The sequence below is a fragment of the Pezoporus flaviventris genome, unplaced genomic scaffold, assembly GCF_033815535.1.
Source record: "Pezoporus flaviventris isolate CSIRO_AGI_PZ_B2104156 unplaced genomic scaffold, CSIRO_AGI_Pfla_v1 ptg000008l, whole genome shotgun sequence".
Taxonomy (NCBI): domain Eukaryota; kingdom Metazoa; phylum Chordata; class Aves; order Psittaciformes; family Psittacidae; genus Pezoporus; species Pezoporus flaviventris.
In genome coordinates this window covers 687,559-704,444 of record NW_026892556.1, presented here as the reverse complement: position 1 = coordinate 704,444, position 16,886 = coordinate 687,559, and the positions used below count along the sequence as shown (strand labels likewise).

The window sequence follows — 16,886 nt, the reverse complement described above, 5'->3', positions numbered from 1 at the left end:
AAGACCTGTTGGAAAATCTAGAGGCAGTGTCAGTCTCTCTCTTTTTGGCTTTGCATTTTATGTCCCTGCAGAAAAATCAAACCACTGCTGTGCAAGAGCTCGTGATACCAGTTGTTACGGTCTCTCTCTCACTTACTTCCAGTGTATTTAGTGGTCAATGTGTTGGAGGCGTGCACAGAATGCCACTTGGTCACTGCTGCACGTTCCTCTTGCAGGAAGTGAATCCATTAGGTCCATTCATCTTTACTTCAGGTTCTTTTCAGAAGCAAGACTTGGAGTTTTGTCGTGTGTGTGACTGTGGACAGGCCCCTGGGCTGTTAAGGGGGCTCTAAGATTGAACAGGAGGGGTCTGAATTAACTCAAGTTTTTGTTTTATACGAATTCAGAGAGGAGCAGAATGATTTTAAATCAGTTTTTAGAGGCGATGGCTCGTTGTGTGCACGGTTCATTACACCCACCAAGAGGTGCTCTTTGGGCATCTCATTCGTTTGAATTTTGGATGCAGAAGTCAGTTAAGTGCCGTGGCTGAACTGGCTGGCGGAAATCAAAGCAGCTCACTTGCAGGCCTACATGAGAGTGCTCGTGGGCTCTGGGTTTTCAGGAGCGAGCCCAACAAGGAGGCTGAAGAGCAGGGTGTAAATTGCCCCACATCTCCAGCGCAGAACACAGGCGAGGTGCGTTCAGAGGAAATGAATTCCATTTTTAAGGGAAAGCCCCTGTTTGCAAGATGCTCTGGTTGATGTGTTCTTGCCAAGAAACAGCTCATTGTGATAAACACTGCAGTTCACTGAGAATGAGATTCTGTTGGAAAACAGGACTAGCTCTGATTGCATGGGCACGGGAGACAAAGGATGTGTTTGGAGTGGGTTATGCACTGTCTGGGATATTGGATAATGTGGGGAATGGAGTCTTCACCGAGTGAGAAATGCTAGCCTGGTGTGGAGTCATTGGTTTACTGTATACAAGTATTCTGGTATTGAGAACAGAGGATTCCTGGTTGCCCTTCTTGGCAGTGCTCAGCTGGGTCCTTGTGGTTTTACTGTTGCTAATGAACATTCTTAATGACTGTCCCTGCAAGGGGCTGTAAGGGAAAGGTGCTGAAGGCCAAGTAAGAGACAGACCAAGGTTCCCTTTTTGGTGTATACTGCTCTGTCACAGTCCTACTCTGCTTCCGAGGATAAAACTGTAGGAAGTCTGTGTTGTCTCTGCCCAGTTTATCCTCGCCCAATGGAGAGCAGGCTCCAGTCTTCAAAGCTGTCAATTCAGCATCTTGGGTAGTGCTAATCTTGTCATAGTTGATAAGGCAAAACAGAGCATAGGAAGGCAGCTTAGCCTGAAAGCTGTTAAGCTGTAATAATAGAGATGGTGATAGTGCTGTGGCCCAAATTCCTGGTGCTTGCCGCAGCCCCTTGCCTTCAGCTCCTTCCGTGTGCACTGCTCTCAGCAAGGGCTGGGTTGTAAACCCGGATTAACCTCTATCTTGCACAGCCTTCTGCTGTCACACCTCTGCCACAGTCAATTTCCAGCTTCAGAAGTGCTGATTCCAGAGAAGGTGGCTTCAGGAAATGGAGCCCCAAACGTTCTCTCTTCTTTCCCCTTGCTCTTTAGATTTGCATGGTGAGCCGGGCCCCTTCTCCTCTTCAGCTTTCCTGAGCTTAGGAGTCTGCGGATGCACCAGAGATGATTATGCAGGTGGGACAGGCTGATTAACGACCTGTGAAGGTCGCTGGTGTTGCTCTGTTTCATCTGGCTCAAATACCAGCAAAGCAGGAATTTCTGTGTCTCTTGGTAATGGCCACAGCTGAGCCGTGCTCTGTTTTCAAGGACATTCTTACCAGCAGCGTTTTCCAGTGCTCTTCTCCCTTGAAGAATCCGTGGCCACAATAAGGCAGCTCATTCCCCTGCAGGTCTTTCAAAGGACTTGTGTTTGCCTGGATGGACCTGGCCAGATTAAAGCCTGTATGTTTTATGTGTCTGAATGGAGGCAGCACATAGCCACGTATCACCTGTTGTACTACTTCAGAAAATACATAAAAATACAGACTTTGGGGGGTACTGGTTGTGTTGGGTTGCAGACGTATTTATTTGAAACTGAAATCAAGTGCCTTGCACAATTCACCATCCCTAACATGGTTTGGACATCTTGATTTAGTCATTTTTAGGGGAAAAATAATACTGCTCTAGGGAACAAGATAGGAAAAATAGTTTTGATTTTAGATTGCATTTAGCAGATCACTTCTTTCTTGTGTAAATGTACGTATTCCAGGTCACACAGTGGGAAAAACATGGTGCTTTGCTTTACCAAACAACATCACTGTTGCTTTTCTGACCTTTGAAGGAGGCATACCTGAAGGTGCGCTGCTGGGTGTTACTGGAAGGGATTGTACGAAGCAGGACAAGATCTGTGTATTCAGACTTACCAAGATCTATTTTGAATGTACAAATGCAAAGTCAGTTGGGAGGTGTTGACCACTCGTAGTTCTCAGCAAAGTGTGTGGTAGGTTCTAGGTACTCGGCGCTGCAGCAGTGAGTACTGAGCCATGGAAGAGCCAGCCTGGGGTTCTTTGAGAGGAGCTGTGTGTGGTCTGAGTAGGGCAGTGCTGCACACACAGCCTTTGCAAATGGTCTGTGAAATCTGAAGGGCTGTGAATGTTTTTGAAGGTGCCTACTTCTGTGTGCAGGTTGCAGCAAGGTGTGAAATAGGGGCTCGGAATTCCCCAGCTGCATTTCCAGCAGGGCATAGCCTTCTCTAGGGTTAGGGCCTCACAGCCCAAGTCTGTCCCCTTTTCACTCTTGCTTATCACTAGACACGTGAGTATTTAACATCTGGATCAGTATCGTGAGGCCTGGAGATGTTTGAGACTTGGTTGATGGGTGCAGAACGACCTTCCTGGATCGGAAGGGCAGCCAGCTCGTCCTTGGGGTGAGCACACTGTCAGTAGGTCACCTCTGCTGCTTTTAGGGCTGAATTTTGTAACCCATTAACTTGACCTGATGTTTGCGTGGAATAACCGCCATCCTCAGCGGGATCACAACGATGACCAGTTAAAACAGCTAACTGCTGCCACAGTGCTTCCCTCCCTCTCCCCATGCCAGCAGAAGAGCTCACTGCCTTTCACCGTATTTCTCTTGCTGAGAAATGTGGAGTCTTTGTAAAACCTTTTTTAGAGGCTGCTTTGTTTTGTAGTTGATATTTTACAGTCCTAAATTCAATAAAAAATCGTCCCTTGGGACTCTGTAAGTGAACTTCCTGTATTAACATGGGGAGATGCAGACAACTAAAGAAGGTTCTCAATTCTTGTAACAGATGGAGTAAATCACTGTGCCAAACGCTGCAATCATAACTGGCTGTTAGGGAATGCATGATGAGAAAGAGGTTGTTGAAAAACTCAGGAGGAGAATGAAGGGGTGGAAAAGTAGTTCTGTGGCTTGGGGGAGAGAATCCTTGAGCCTATAATGGAGAAATTGAGCAGTTCATCACAGTTTTTAAGAGCTATTGTTTTTCCTAGTAACCTTGAAGAATTCATTTTGGAGGGCTCCAGCCCAGGCATAGATCAGTCAAACCTTCAGGAAGATGAGCACTGTACTGACAGCAAGTTCTCAGCATAACAAATACCTTTTATAACCTTTGGTTTAGTTATATTTGTGTGTGTGTGTGTGTGTGTGTTTAAAACAAAAGATAGAAGAACAAATAAGTGACCATCTAATCCATCTCCTCCTTTTCTTTTGCTGTACAAATAAAATGCCCCAACTATCCCAACCAGATAATGGAGATATCTTTCCTTTCCCCCTTGCTCTGTTTTATCTTAGCTGTTCTCTGGTTTATCTACATGTGATATATTGATATTAATATAATGCTAGCTAATGAGAACTGGTTTTAGTCTTTGGAGATGCAGTTGGCAACTGACAGCCTGCCTGTGGGGTTGGGTGGTCATCTGTAGCCTTGCTTCCTCCCAAAGCTTGAACCAGAGGCTTGGAGGTTCGCTGTCATCTGGTATGGGACATAAATGGGTGTGGTATCAGCGCAGAGTAACTAACGTGGGCATGACAGATGCTGTCTGCATAGTCTTTTGGCCATGGGAGAAAGATTCTGATGTGGAAAGGGAATGGGGTAATCTGCTATGTGAGAAGCAGCATCCAGGTGTTTGAATGCAGATATATCTATAGGAGCTGTAACTGTGCACATGTACCTTACAGGCGTATCTCATTCGGTGTGGCTTTACTCTGGGGAAGGTATAGAAGATGAGAAATCTAGCACTTTTGCTTCAATACCTCATGGACCTGTGCCATGCAACCCTTGTTTGTACACTCTGTGTGTTAACTTTACTTTGTTTGGAGATATCTGCATGCACAGTCATCATGCTTGCGTAGGTAGGCAGTGATTTAAGAACCCCTAAGGAAGACTGTCCCCTGTGGGCTTTGCTCAGCTGACCTTTCCTTCCTCAGAAGCAGTTATATCATGGCAGGCTCTAGCAGAAGGGCTCTTGGGAGCTGGTGATTTCATTTTGCAGAAGGATTACCAAATTGCTTTGCATCTCAGACCTGCTGGAGATAACGCGTTCCTGGAGCAGGACTTTACCATGGCTGCTTCAGTTACTGGGGCACCGCTGCTGAAAACATTGGAGGTGAATCCCTTCCCTGGACAGGGGCTCACTTCCTCCCGACTCGTACGTTTGGAATCATGGCAGACTGGGAAAGGTGGCAGCAAAGCTTTGTACCTACGAAACACAGCCATCAAAAGGTGCCGTGTGCTGCTTTCATGCTCCTGTCTCTGTCCTCGTGACTGAGAGTAGTGTGAGGTGTGAGGTTATGAATATGCAAGAGGGAGAGCAACCTCTCAGGAGCCTGGTTTCCCGTCAGACTGCATCTCTGTTGACTCTTGTGGCCTCTGACACGTGGAGGAGCACCAAAGCATCGTGCTGAACGCCGAGCCCTGGGCAGCAGCAGCAGGGACAGCCCTGACCCCGTCCGCTGTGCTCAGGGCAGGGGGCTGGCTCTGTTGCGGTGGGGTGGAAGGGGGGGCCAGGAGAGACAAAGGCCCTTTCAGAACGGGGGGGGTTGAGATGAGATGTTAGCACCTCGAGCCGTGGGAAGCCAGCAGTGAGGTGTAGATGCTCAGATGAAAGCCCTGTACCAGCATGAGCAGAAGCGTGATCCTTCCATCCTCCTAGGAGCAGCACTGTATCTTCCAGATGTAGTGCCTCAAGACACAGGGTGTGATTATGAGTCGTGCTTTTGTGTGTTTGCACTGTGCAGCCTGTGTCTGTTGTACCTACTCCACATGCTTACCTTCCCACGCAGATATTTACATGCACGTTCCTCCACGTCTTCCACCCTGCTCAGTGCCATGCCCATCTCGGACTGTTGAGCCAGCGTCTGTTGTGAGAAACATGCCTGTCACTGAACCATCCTCCAGTTGGCAGTGGTCTGTGGGGCACTGTGCTAACGCAGTGTGTTCTGGAGTGTAATTGGGATTTTCCTTTAGTGCTAGGCAGAGGAAGCAGAAACACGCTCATTGCAGATTCATGCTTTGTTGCTTCAGCATCATTGCCAAGGCGTGTGTTTTCTTCGTGTCCTTACCTTAGTGATGCAGAAAGCTCAGTCACATCAACTTCTCCAGCTCCGTGACAAAGCCCCCACTTTGCTCCATATTACTGTGTGTTTTGGCAGTTACTGGAATTCAGAATTGAAATCTGTCTGTTGCCAGATCTCACCTTATCCTGCCCGGAGCCACCCCAAATGAGTGCTTGAATTCCTGTTTGTGCCATTTGCCAGGGGGAAGGTGGAAATGGGGAGATGGAGGATGAGGTTTGAAGGTGTTTATTGAGTGCTGCTGACCACTTCACAGGTTCCATGTCTGTTGGCAGTTACATTGAGGTTGCTCCATCGAATTTTTCATACTCAGACTAAATGACTTGCTTTAAAACGCCAGACTTACATTTCCCTTCTCCTTCCTCCCTTTTGTCCTGTGCTTGGTTCTTGCCCTGGTATCATACAGCTGCCTTTTCACCGAGCTGTTTTCTCACTGGGGGGGTTGGAGGGTGGTAGCTGTCACCTTGTCCTCTGCGGGTGGCTGCTTGCATCACAGGCTTCGGAAATGGGCTGTTTAATTGGTGTCCTTGTGCAGAATGGAATGAACCCTCTTTTCAGAGGTACTTCTGTAGTGGAACGGAGGGAAAACTGCGTCCCTAGCTGGCATTTCCTAGAAACACTTGGGTGTATAAACTGAGCTGAAACAGTTCCAGTTACATTTGTTTCCAAAGCTGTGTGTTTTCTGAAACCAAATGGAACACGTTCAGGTTTTCGAGCTACCAGTTGCCATTTTCTCTCCACATCCACCAAGACAGTTGATGAAAGAATGTTTCTTTTGCTATTCTGTCTCTGTATGTGCTGTTTTTGCTTTGTAGTAACTCAGGTTGGTGTGTCCCAGGGACATAATATGTGTCCAGACCCTGGGATTCCAGAGAGAGGCAAAAGAATAGGCAACGATTTTAGGTAAGAACCTTTTCTGTGTGTGTTTCTGCATGCTGCAAAGCTACTGTCTGTAACTGTTGTGTGCTCCTTGGCATTATGTAGTCTGTTCTTACAGACCATGTGCACACCTCTGAATGTGTTCTCTCTCGAAAGCTTGCTGAGACTCGTGATGTGGAAGAATGAGTGTGTATAAATGTGCACATGTGAGAGCGTGGCCCAGGTGAGGATCTGTAATGATCTCTCTTTCAGAGCATTTCTCTTTTCACACCATGGGCATTTAGCCAGGCTCATATAATCAATGTTTGTTGTCATTCCCTCCTCCGGTTAAGTGCAGAAAGAACTGTCTTAAACAGCAAAAAAATCACTTCTCAAATTAGCTTAAATCACAGCATGGCCCTGCCCCTGGTGAATTTGAGGTGACTTCCCAAAGCACTGGTACAGTTCCTTGTCGATAAGTACACGTGGTGCTAGATAATTGTTTTCTCACAGAGTTTAAAACAATGCTGTTATTCTCTTCTAGTTGCTTGCATTCATTCAAAGCAGGCAGGAAAAAATGAGCCTGCTGTTAGCAATGGTGAATCAATATTTAATCTCATTCTGCTGTCGATGACTGTTTTGTTCACTAAAAGTATCTTTCAATTTAACTGGAGTCTATCAAATTTTCCTGAAATCCGGAAAATGGATCAGAGGGGTGAGGGCAGAGGAAAGAGAGGTCCCAATAGTCCCTAAATGCTGTAGGATAAATGTCAGCTGCAGTAAAGTGTGAACAAGGCAGCACTGGCTTAAACCAGCAAAGGATCTGAATCCAGAGCGATGGACTAAAGAACAAAGCAGATAAAGATGTATTTTTCCCTCTGTAAGAATGCTGAATGTGTCATCTCTTGGGGCTCAGTCTGTGCTCCCGCACTGAATAAAATTCCCACTGAAGTTGCATTGAAGGACTCAGATCTGTTCTTGGACTATCACCACCTCAGGCAAACAGCACCCAGCACAAGCAAATGCGTGAGGCACAGGTTTGCCCCTCATTCATCCCTGCTGTTGCCTGGAGGGCTGGTGAACTCTGTGTTCACAACTTGGAGAATCACTGGGACAGTCAAAAAGTAAGTGACAAGCCTGTTGCTGCAGAAGCGTGGCAGCTGCTAACCTCCCGCTTTGTTCTGCCCGCTAGGTTAGGCTCCAGCATCCAGTTCACCTGTAACGAGGGCTACGATTTGCAAGGGTCCAAAAGCATCACCTGTAAGAGAGTGAGCGACATAATCGTGGCGTGGAGTGACCACAGGCCAGTGTGCAGAGGTGAGGAGACAAGTTTTATTGAGTTAGAACTGATGAGAGAATCCATCTCCTTAACGTCACCTTCGTGCATCACCCATTCCACCCTCAACTTGTTATCGCTTGGTTCTCAACCTCATGGGGTCCAGCTCCGTTTTGAAACTCTGCCTCGTGGAAGGGCAGAGCTGGATGAGCCCCTTTCAATGCTCACAGCCTGTTGGGAAAATTCAGCCCTGCACCACTGTGTTCAGCACAGCACTGAGTGCATTTGTGCTCCTGGAAATGGGAATTTGGTCTTGCCAGCTCTGTGGTCAGAAGTCACTGGGATCTTTGGTGCTTTCTAATGGACATTCTTGTTTTCTGGCTGAGCACGAGTGTAATATGAGTTCAGATTTCCAGTCTTCTCAGCACAGGCCTGAGAGAGGAACCTTTGCCTGATTCCAGAAATTCAAGTTTTAAGAAAAACACGTTTTTGTGTGCATGATGGAACTCATAAAGCAATTGCCATTAACTGCGGAGCTTCATGAGCTCTTAGCTCTGCACCATATAGATATTTGAGTCCTTCGTGGCTGTGTACTACATCCTCTTAGCAGTGCTTTCTGTCCCCTTCCGTTCTCGTCATTCCAGGTATTTCTTTTTGTGGGATAAGGAGGAGAGGGGAGAAAAGGTGAAAACCTGAGATAAAGTCTGGGAAAGCTAAGATAGAGATTGTTTTAACTGGAACTTGCTGCTGGTAGGCAGCCATGTGGGATTACTTGCCCTGTGGTTCCTCACCAGCAGCATCCCGATTATTCTGTGGCCCAGCCAGGAGCTGACAGTGAATGGAGTTTCCTTTCAGCAGGAAACCCACTAATGCCCATTTTGCCCTTGGCCATTTTGTTTTCCTCGCTCTCTCTCAGAAGTCACATGCATAATTATGATATTTGTAATGCTCATAATGAACAACTTGTAATAATTTTAATTAAATCCCTCTAAAGCTCTTAAAGTCAGAAATTGGTATTTTTTTCAGTTCTTTTCTCTGTAATTTCATCCACAGGTTTTTTTCAAGGCTTTGGAATCCCATCTAATTCTTGAAACAAGCCTCGAATAAATTGAATCAGTGTAAGAGGATATTTGGCATAAATATGTGACACCATAAAGGAAATTTATGGTGGCCTCTTGCAGGAGATAAGGAAGGATTTGCCTGCATTAGTAGGATTCTGTGAATCAACTCTTTTTTTAAACTGCTAACTTTTGGGGTTTTTCTCTTTTTAAAAATTTTCCATTTGCTTTTTATTTCTGCTGTAAGTCATTGGTTTTCTGCCTGTTCCATCCTGTTGGTGGCTGTTGTGTTCCCCTCAACTTGCAGAAGGCAGGGTCCTGCTGAGCCAGCCTTCAGCCCCCTGGAGAGTAGCAGTTTCTAATACCCAGTGATCAAACCTCTTGCCACTGTTTGGAGGCTGGTTTTGAGCTTCCCTGTCTACAGCAGATTGCCTCTGGATCCTGGGATGGGATCACATGGGAAGGGGGAAGGAGCGGAGAGGTTTAAGCATCATGGATTGATGCCCTCAGCTCCTTCCTGAGCTGTTTCTCAGCATTCCTCATGTTCCCTTGGGACCACCCCTGCGTGCAGGCAGACAGTTTGGCCAGGAGATCATTTTCCATGCTTTACTGCCATTTGGAGGGGGGGAAAGGCCTTGCAGATGCCACGTGTGCAAATGTAGCTCCTTTGAGATTTGAGATAAATCAGTTTTGAGGATCCATCATAACAGCAGGGGCAGTCACAAAACCAAGGTGCTGTTCTTCATGTTTTCTGCTTAAATATTACAACAAAAGACAATAGACAAAAATTTCCCTGCTTTTAAGGACTTGCCAGCTTCTGCTTTACCTTTTTAAGATACGAAGTTGAGCTGCCCTCTTGGACATGAGTGTGGACTCAGAACCAAACAAAGCCAACCCTTGCCAAATAAATACTTGCTGTGCAGTGTTTTGGGGGGGCTATAATGAAGAAAGGAAAATGGCTTTCTGAGGATGTTGAAAAGGAACCGATCCTTCCTGGTATCCTGTCGTGTTGGTTTCACTCTCCTGGACATGAAAGTATTTCTGTAAGGGCTTTAACATAAAATCAGTCCGAGCACTAGAGAGTGGGTTGGTGGGGGTTGGTCTGGTGGTCCAACTGTTTGATGTAGCCCCTGGAAGCACCCCTCTCATCTGTTCATCACAGAAAATCCTTCATCTCTGTTCCATGGGAAAAGAGGAATCTTTTGGGTAGCGAGAACAACACAGAGCAGCAATTTGTAATTCTCTCCTGCTTCCATATGTCTGCATCCCTACTCCTCTCCTCCTCCTCAGAGAACACAGCACACATCCCAAAGCTGAGACCTCACTCCCACATCTGTCTTGTTGTCCTCTTCACAGCTCGGATGTGTGACATGTACCTTCGTGGTCCCAGTGGTGTGATAACTTCTCCCAACTACCCTGTGCAGTACGATAACAACGCCTACTGTGTGTGGGTCATCACTGCACTCAATCCAGCCAAGGTAGGTCTTGGAGCTGCCTCTCCATGTCCTTGCTTTAGTGCTTTAGCTGAAATGTTGTGTAGCTGTGTTTCTTCCGAGAGGACTGGTCCCTGAATTCAGCCTTTCAGGTCTCTGATGTTGTACCCCTGTAGTATAGTAGAGGTACAGACGAGTCCTGTCGGTGCTCACTGAGGTTGGGAGCAGGGAGGCTGGTGGGATTTATCTCCCTACTGGTTTGCATGTGCAGTTCAAGTCTGGTGTCACTGATCATGCGGAGTGATGCCTGACTGCCTTGCTCTTTGTAAGATCAAGTCCTTTCATTTCCCACTGGCTGAGGGAGGGCAATGATCAGCTTCTTCCAGCCCTGCAAACTCAGCCTGATCCTCTCTCAAGAACTAAACACATGGACGAAAATCACTTTGCTGTGTAGCTCAAAATGCACTTTCTGAGGTGCTCTTCATCATCTTCTGCTCATAGAAGACTACAAGTTTCATTCTTCTCAGTTGTCTGGGTTCCTGCTGACATCATCTCCAATAGTTCATGAGCCAAGGCACTGAGCTCCTCTGCTGAGCTCCTCTACTTACGGTCCCTTACACCATGGTCCTTGCCTCTTACAAACCTGCTTTTTGTGCTCAGCCTTCAGCTGCTGATCCAAGGAAGGTGTTTCACAAACACATTGGTATCCCAGGATCTCAGCTATTCTAGAGATGATGGGAACCACCCACAGCTGTAACCTTCTCGCTGTTGGGATGGCATCTTGTGCTCTCACTTCCCTCTGGAGTGCTTGCCATGGGCTGGCTGCAGAACCTGTGGAGTTCTGCTTCTTTCTCCCCCCCCCCCCCCCCCCAGTTCAAGCCTTTAATAAGGGCAGATCGCTGTTGGATTATGATTTTAATGAGGAGCATTCCTGTGTTCCAATTTCAGAAGGAGTTTGTGTTTAAAGGGCTGTCATTAGCTGGTCATTTCATCCAGCGGATGTCTTGGTTTGGCTGCATGGGAGTGTAGTAATGACCCAAATTCTGGGAAACTGGAGTGTGGAATCAGGATATTTTTCAGTGCTGATTTATCAGGAGTGATTTACTGGTTAATCAGACCCAGGAGGTTCTCCTTCATCAGGGTAATGTGCAAGTGGAGAACAGACCACATCTAACAGCAGCTATTACTGCTCAAGTGTCAGCTGTGTTTTTCAGCCTGTGGCCTGCAGACCCTTGGGTACACATTGGCTGAGCATGGACAGGTTGTTGAATACATCAGCATCTTAGCCTGTGGTGTATGTATTACATGTGTTTGTATTTTTGTGCAGCTTTGACTTTCTGACATCAGCAAAATCCAGCTTTTGAGTATATAAAATAGACCTCTGTGTGTGACAGGAGCTGTGCGCTGGATGTAGATGCGCCCTGGGTGTTCTGTAGGCTCACGCTTCCACTTAGGTTTTCCGGTACAAATGATGAAGGAGGAGATGGCAATCAGTTGTCAAGAGATGCTCATGGGCCACGTCCACTGTCTTATTGACCCTTTGTCGCATTGCTTTTGTGTTGAATATTGAGTTGAATCCTCAGCTCTGTTCATTTGCTTCTCTGCCAGCCTCATGCACAGACTTCCTGTGCTCTTCCTCAGCACTGTGATGGGATGAGTGGCTCCCCTCATTGAGCAACCTGGGCACACTGCCTCACTGCCCAAAATCTCACTGTCTTTGTGAATTCCCACTTAGGGAAGGTTTCTCCTTTTCCCCTGTTTAGTTCCTTCCTCAGCTTTCAAACCTGAGTAATAGCAAACTGTTGATGAAAGACCCCAGAATGTGCAAGTCCTCAGCTTTCATAATTCTTAAAGGGGTTTCAGATTGGTAAACTCCATGAATTTCAGCAGTTGACAACTTGGAGCAGAGATTCATTAGGACAAGAAAGTGTAGTTTGTGCTTTGTGGGCTGCAAGGTCGTGCACTGTGAAGAAGTGTAGCACAACTGAAGCAAGGATGGATCGGTCAGCCCAGCAGTTTGTGTTACCTCTGTAAAGAGACTGCCTTCTTCTTTTCTTTGAAGTGAGAAACAGTTAATCAGTGATACCAGGTTCTGAAGGGGTTTGGGATGTTTCCTCCTGGAAGCGTAACTTACAGGTAGGGAAAAACTCTCCATCTCTGTGAAGCAGGGAGGGTTCAGGGAAATGCACTGATGGGTTTGGGAAGGCCACTGCAGCATCCACCTCTTCCATTGCCTGCTCGTGTCTCCTTGAGCTGCTGTTCCAAGCTGCCGAGATGCTGTTCCTCAGCACAGCACTGGGATTTCCTGGTGTGTGTGTTTTAATGCCAGCCCCGTCACTGGTATTCCTACCTAACAAGTCACATAGTGCTGCCTCTGACAAGCACGTGTCAAAACTCTCTCTTGCTTACCTAAAGCAGGGCCCGTGTTAGTTGAGCAGCACCAGGGCTGTGGTGTTGACGGGAGGATTCACCTCCTTGGCTCACGTGGCCATTGTGTGCAATGGGGATGGATGATCTTGCCACTGCACGCTCCCCAGCATGGGTGAGGGAGGATTGAAGATGCATTCATTAAAATGCCTGTAAAATACTTAGAAGATAAAAAGCACTATGGGCCTGAGCTGAAACCTGATGAAGTTGGTAGCAGCCTTCTATTGACTTGAGTGGTCTTTGGATCAGGTCCTGTTACATGAAGCTTTTAATATGAGCGATGGGAAAACCACTGAGCTGAATTTAGAACTCATTTGCAAGTCATCTGTTCTATATTTGGAAGAGGACTGTGAGCCAGATTCACTGAGCTACATAATCCCCTCGAAGTTTGCTCGGAAACACTGTTATGGGCATAGGGCTCTTCAGCTGACAACTTGGAATTATTTCCTCTACAGAGGGTGACATCAAAGCCATTCAGGGGATATTCAGGGTATATGAGGTTTTTGCTGGTCTCCAGTGCCATGGGAATTAATTTCAACCACAGTGGAAAAGTAAATCAGTTGGGAGCTGAGAAATGCATGTGGTAATTGGTGAATTTGCATCAAAACTATTTCTGGACCTTCTTGACGAAATGGATGTTCCTGGTTGGTGTTCTCCTGGGGTTACTCTCACCTGGAGTCTAGGTGGCCAAATAAAGCTCTGTCCAAGCTCCTTGTGTCATCGGTGGGCAGAGATGGGCTCCTCCAGGGGATGATTCATCCCAAATGAAGGTAGATGCTGGCAACTAGGGAGAAGGGGGTGGCAATGAGTAATGTGTGCTTGTAAAGCATTTGAATATCACTGCAAGAGGTGCTGTTCTCCGGGGAGAGAATGATGTGGATTTTTCCTAGGAAAGTACCTGCACTTCACATCATTTTGCAGTACAAAGCCTTAAAATCGGGTGTCATCCTCCAGCCTATTTGCATGACTTTGCTAATTGCTTCCTGTCACTTCAGCAGCTTAAAATGGAGGTTTTGTGGCAGCCCTGTGTTTGTGGTGCTGGCAGGTCTCTTGTTTAATGAATCATGAAATAATGTTCAGCTTTCAGACCAAAAAGGAAATAAGAAAATGGATAAATAAATATTGCATTCAGCATCCAGTTCCTGTGCCACGAAGTTGCGGTGTTCACAATACTGAAGTGTAATTAGTTATTTCATTAGGGTCAGCCTCCTTAGGCTGCAGTTTACTTGACTGATGTAACTGATGATGTGTGCTGCTTTACAGCGCTGTGTTCTCTGTATTAATTACATTATTCCTCCATTACATGGTTTAATAAGAATTGGCACAGGTTAATATTTTGGTGCTACTACTAAAATTAATGGTTCCAGACTTCTAGGAAGTATCACAAAGGCTCCTGTTCTGCGCTCCTGAGGCTTTGGGGTAGTACCCTATTTCATGGCTAAAATACTTACTGTCCTTTTCTGTGCATTTCAAAAGTACTAATTTCATTTAGATGATCTTGAGGTCCTTTCCAACCCAAACCACCCTCTGATTTATCTGTAGAAGACAGTTGCACGTGGTAGTGCAGTCAGTGCATACATCAACATCTGACTTACCTTTTTGTTCTTAAGGGATTGAAGTTGAGTGGCTCTTGACAGACAAATGTTGTCAGCTTCCTACAGAGTCTGTACAAGAACACTGAAAAGGCAGGCTCACATTTTACCTAACGCAGTTAATAGCTGCTTTTGGTTCTAACTCTGGGGCTTTTATCCCCCTTGCACACATGCTCCAGCTATTTAAGGAGATGCTGCTTTTCTAATAGGCAGTAAATTACAAGACAAAGATTGGATTTTTCTGGGCCTTGCTCCCGTGTAAGTAGTGTAGGTGGCATCCTGTGTCTGTGCTCGTTGGCATTTGTCTAAGTCCTTATTTACTTTTTAGATACTTCTGATAACTTCTGTGTTGTCTGAAATAGCAAAAAAGCAGTGTGAAACTGAAGTTGGTAATTTGAAAGTTAGGAAATGTAACATGTTTACAGGCGTCTACAAAAGTGTGGGAACCTTCATGTGCTCTGCTGGATCCAGTCACTTAAAAAGCTCGAAGAAAAAAAGTTCCTGTTGGTTTCTTCCAGTGTTGTGGGCGTAAAGAATTTCTGTAAATAAAAGCTCTGTTCCTTCGCTGTTTGTTCTGTCTGAGACTGGATTGAGGACCTTTGTCCCCTAAATCCCATCGTAATTTTCAGCTACTTGAAAATCGGGGATTTCAGCAGCAGCTGACAGACTTGAACACAAACCTCTTGGCTTCCATGGGACCTCTGCTCCTAAGAGATAAAATAGAGGCTGCATAAATCAAGTGGGGTGGAAGGTTTGGATAGAGCAGGAGAGAAGACGCAGGAAGCAAACAGCTGTGGACAGATGTGATGCCGATTGTGTTTGCAGACAGCTTGGGACCACGTCCTTGGGCTACCCCAGAAGTAATTCATATAAAGCCCTTCTTGATCTGACTGAACCAGGGGAACTTTCTGAGCAACACAGAGGAAAAGAAGCTCTGTGCTTGCACCATATGTAACCAGCATGCTGCCTGGATGCACATTCAAATCCATGACCATAACCTCAGGTTTGTGAAGGGAAGGGTAGCAGTGCCCGCTGAAACAAAGCTTGCTGAAATCCCAGCACGCATATCTTTATCAATAAAGTCATCTAGAAAATCAATAGATAAAGCAGAAAAATCTGAGAGGCAATTTCAGTGAGAGCTCAGTCTGTCTGGGAAGAATTGCTACAGTGCTGTAAAAAGTGAGGCTGGTCACCTTTGTGATGTCCTGAAGATATTAATGCTCTTATAAATTGCTCCTCGATAGACAAGCAGATAAATAAACCAGACAAGGGGATCTGCTGCCTGCCTCGGCGCTTGATTCTTATTAACATGCTGCATCTTTGCCAGGTTATCAAACTCACCTTTGAAGAATTTGAACTAGAAAGAGGATACGACACTCTGACAGTGGGTGATGGAGGACAAGTCGGAGATCAGAAAACGGTGCTTTATGTGTAAGTAACACGTCCTTTGTCCCTGTGAGAAACCCACATGGCAGTGTTTTGCCTGACAAGATGTGAGTGATGTGTTTGGATGGTTTATGTGCTGCTTGTCATTTCTGGTGTGACTGTTCTTGGTGTGTTCTTCCCTTGTCGCATTCTCTCAGCCTTCAGCTGACAGAGAGGCTCTTCCCTCTTTGCTTTGCTTCTCTTGAGCTGCCTTTGTCGGGTCCCATAGGGAGAGGCTGAGGCTGTCCTGGGAGCTGAGTGAACAGGATGGAAGTTTGGGTACAAGAGCGAATGCAGATCAGGCAGAAACAGAGCTGTTTGGATCTCTCTCCTGTGCTGTCCTCCTTGTGCAGTCATTTCTAACACTGCAAAGTGTAAATCCCTTCTCCTTGAGTGACACCCTGAGCATTTGGCACCCATTGTGCATTTGTGTAAGCAATGCCGCATGCTGCTTCAAGGCTGAGAGTTGGTTCCCCTCAATTTATACCTTTTAGTTTGCAGATTTGCTGTTCTATGGCAATTTCTTCAGTAGAGGAAGCAGTGTAGGTAGTCCCGTTTTCCTTCCAGGCCTTCCTGTATCACTTTTCCCCATCTAAATACGTTTTTTCATGGGGGTGAGGTTGGTTGGGGTTGATTTTTCGTTAGTTTGGTTTGGTTTGATATTTTTTTCCCCCAGTTTTAATTATGAAGAAAGGACTTTGGACCAGCACAGGGCCAGTGCAGCCGTGCCAAAGGAAGAGGTGAAATCTCTGATGCTGCCAGCTTTTAGACTGTAGGATTGCTGTGTTGTCAGTCTATTGTTTGGTGACCGAGTGCTTTATGTTATAGTGCAGCTAACACAGGAAATAAAAGGGAAGTGGATCCCTTTGTAGCACAGGGGTAAGTCAGGATCTTTTACAGTAGCCACTAGAAAATGTCATAAATGCCATAAGCGAGCCTCGAACATCTCTCACGAGGCTGTTTATTCTCATGAGCCTGATGTTGATGGCTTCTGTTTGCTCTCCCTCCAGTCAAGTGTCTGTTCCTTCTCCGAAGGGTCAGTGAGAAATCCATTTGTGTATCATTCAAATGTAGCTGTGGTAACTGTGCATCGTTCAGATCCATTTCACTGAAGAAAGTGATTCTGATGTAGCTTCTCTGAGTCATTCAAGTCAAATACTGCGGGGCTTTATGGAAATCCAGAGTCTAAAAGCCGATGGAGACCTCGGGGTGCTGCACATTTGGG

General features: G+C 46.1%; 1 protein-coding gene across 3 annotated transcripts in view; it reads left to right on the top strand.

Annotated features, from left to right (window-relative positions):
• The window catches only part of CSMD2 (CUB and Sushi multiple domains 2), a 268,199-nt gene that overhangs the window by 124,054 nt on the left and 127,259 nt on the right, over positions 1–16,886 (top strand). For 2 of the 3 annotated variants that reach the window (XM_061449789.1, XM_061449788.1), the window contains 4 exons: positions 6,408–6,495; positions 7,643–7,767; positions 10,141–10,262; positions 15,564–15,667. The exons of the other annotated variant lie outside the window; for it this stretch is intronic. In XM_061449789.1, coding sequence (XP_061305773.1) covers positions 6,408–6,495; positions 7,643–7,767; positions 10,141–10,262; positions 15,564–15,667 — 439 coding nt within the window. The remainder of the gene's footprint in view (positions 1–6,407; positions 6,496–7,642; positions 7,768–10,140; positions 10,263–15,563; positions 15,668–16,886) is intronic. 3 annotated transcript variants of the gene reach the window in all.